The following is a 1,692-nucleotide window of genomic DNA, read 5'->3' on the forward strand; positions in this document are numbered from 1 at the left end:
GAAAAAGGGGTAAAAGTGAAAGTTTTTGACAAACGCATTTGACTGATTCCATCATGCTCACTGTTCAGAAACACTTTCAGAGGCATAGAAAAGAAGGAAACCTGCCATCTGGTCTCAAATTTAGGATCTCGGCAGTACAGATCAGTTTAGTTTCTATCACTGATAAAATTCATGATCTTGTTCCTCTTCTTGTTCCTGATAAGGCTTTTTACCATGCAATAAATATATAACTACATAAAATAAAGAGTCACGTTCTCCTGAAAGTGCCAAGAGGAAATGACTGTTCAACAGTTAAACAATTATGAATTTCTTTGGAATTTGATTTTTTCGGGTTTATAATTAATATTATTGTTTATGGTGGAGAGTTTTGGTCTATCTGACCAATGATATCACACCAGCAGTAAAAACACCCACTCAGGCAGCTATAAAAGAAACCATCCTACATAAGGAAGCTTCAGCAGCTCCTCATCATACTGTGAGACTTAAAGCTTCAACATGATCTTGCTCCTCTTCTTGTTTGGTCTGGCTCTGGGTGCTCCTTCTGAGTCTCCCTCTGATGACAATGAAGTGAAGCAACAACCTGGTAACCGTCCCATTTTCTAGCTCTTATTTTCCCTTATTTACTTTTACCTTTATTTGTGGTTATTATGTTAGCAAAAGATCATTTTATGTGGATATTTGTTATCTTATGCTCCTCTTCTTTGTAACTGTGAATGAGGGAAAAGCTTTTGCCAAATGCATTTGACCAGTGGCATTATTTCAACTGTGCAGCCATGATTCTCTGCAGCGCTTAAATTAAAGCAGTCACTTGTTTCAATACCAGCAGAGCATTTTCACCTCTGTTTCTGTGACTCTGAGAAAAAAAATCTCTTCAACATCTTAACAGTTTCATCCAGCCCTGAATTCTGTTTTCCTTTCAGGTGAACGAAAATTTAAACTGCAACGTGGAGCCTGTCCCATGTTCTGGTGGAGCTTCAACAACCGCTGCTACAAATATGTCGCCACCCACATGACCTGGGCTGATGCAGAGGTCTACTGTTTGTCACAGGGAGCCAACCTGGTGTCCATCCACAGTACAGAGGAACAGAGTTTTGTGAAAAACCTGATCCAGAACTTTGACCACGCAGAGGGACTCACCTGGATTGGACTCAGTGACAAACATAAAGAAGACACCTGGATGTGGTCCGATGGTTGTCCACTGCGTTTTGTCTACTGGAGTCCAACACAACCTAATAATCAGGGAGGAAATGAACACTGTGTTCACACCAATGTAGTATCAGATAAGAAATGGAATGACTACACGTGTGCTACCAATTTACCTTATGTTTGTGCAACACGCATTACCTGTCCTTAGAAGCACTGAACCTTCTGTTCCTGCTAGTACAATGCTACAATAAAGATGTGAATGCACACTGTAATCTGTCTTTTGTGTGTCTGTGCAAAAGTCATTAAATTTCACTCACCTTGATTTTCATGAATACAGAATCATCCACTGGTAGCTCTGATGGTGGATCACAGGGAATATTTACCCATTTTTTAAATCTCACAGCTAATGTTAATATGAGGAAGGAGGAAAGAAACACCCAATATCTATATTAAACTTTTTTTTAAATTGTTTTGCTGATAAAGTCATTTTAAAATAAAATACAGTCAAACTAACAATAAATTACTTATACAATGACTCTAACCTGA

General features: G+C 38.6%; 1 protein-coding gene across 1 annotated transcript; it reads left to right on the forward strand.

Annotated features, from left to right (window-relative positions):
• Positions 1–482: 482 nt before the first annotated feature.
• LOC102198427 (lactose-binding lectin l-2-like) lies at positions 483–1,398 on the forward strand. The gene is made up of 2 exons (XM_005755114.1): positions 483–562; positions 927–1,398. Exons 1-2 carry the CDS (start codon positions 496–498, stop codon positions 1,352–1,354), a joined length of 495 nt encoding a protein of 164 aa, XP_005755171.1. The 5' UTR covers positions 483–495; the 3' UTR covers positions 1,355–1,398.
• The last annotated feature ends 294 nt before the right edge of the window (positions 1,399–1,692 follow it).

Source organism: Pundamilia nyererei, unplaced genomic scaffold, assembly GCF_000239375.1.
Source record: "Pundamilia nyererei isolate P.nyererei 1_Seehausen unplaced genomic scaffold, PunNye1.0 scaffold00983, whole genome shotgun sequence".
NCBI classification, from domain to species: domain Eukaryota; kingdom Metazoa; phylum Chordata; class Actinopteri; order Cichliformes; family Cichlidae; genus Pundamilia; species Pundamilia nyererei.

What these genes read in the sequence shown, in the direction of transcription:
- LOC102198427 (XM_005755114.1), top strand. Translation starts at nt 496, where the DNA reads ATGATCTTGCTCCTCTTCTTGTTTGGTCTGGCTCTGGGTGCTCCTTCT. An exon ending in TGAGTCTCCCTCTGATGACA is followed by an intron (nt 563 to 926) that starts ATGAAGTGAAGC and finishes TTTCAGGTGAAC; the next exon opens with GAAAATTTAAACTGCAACGT.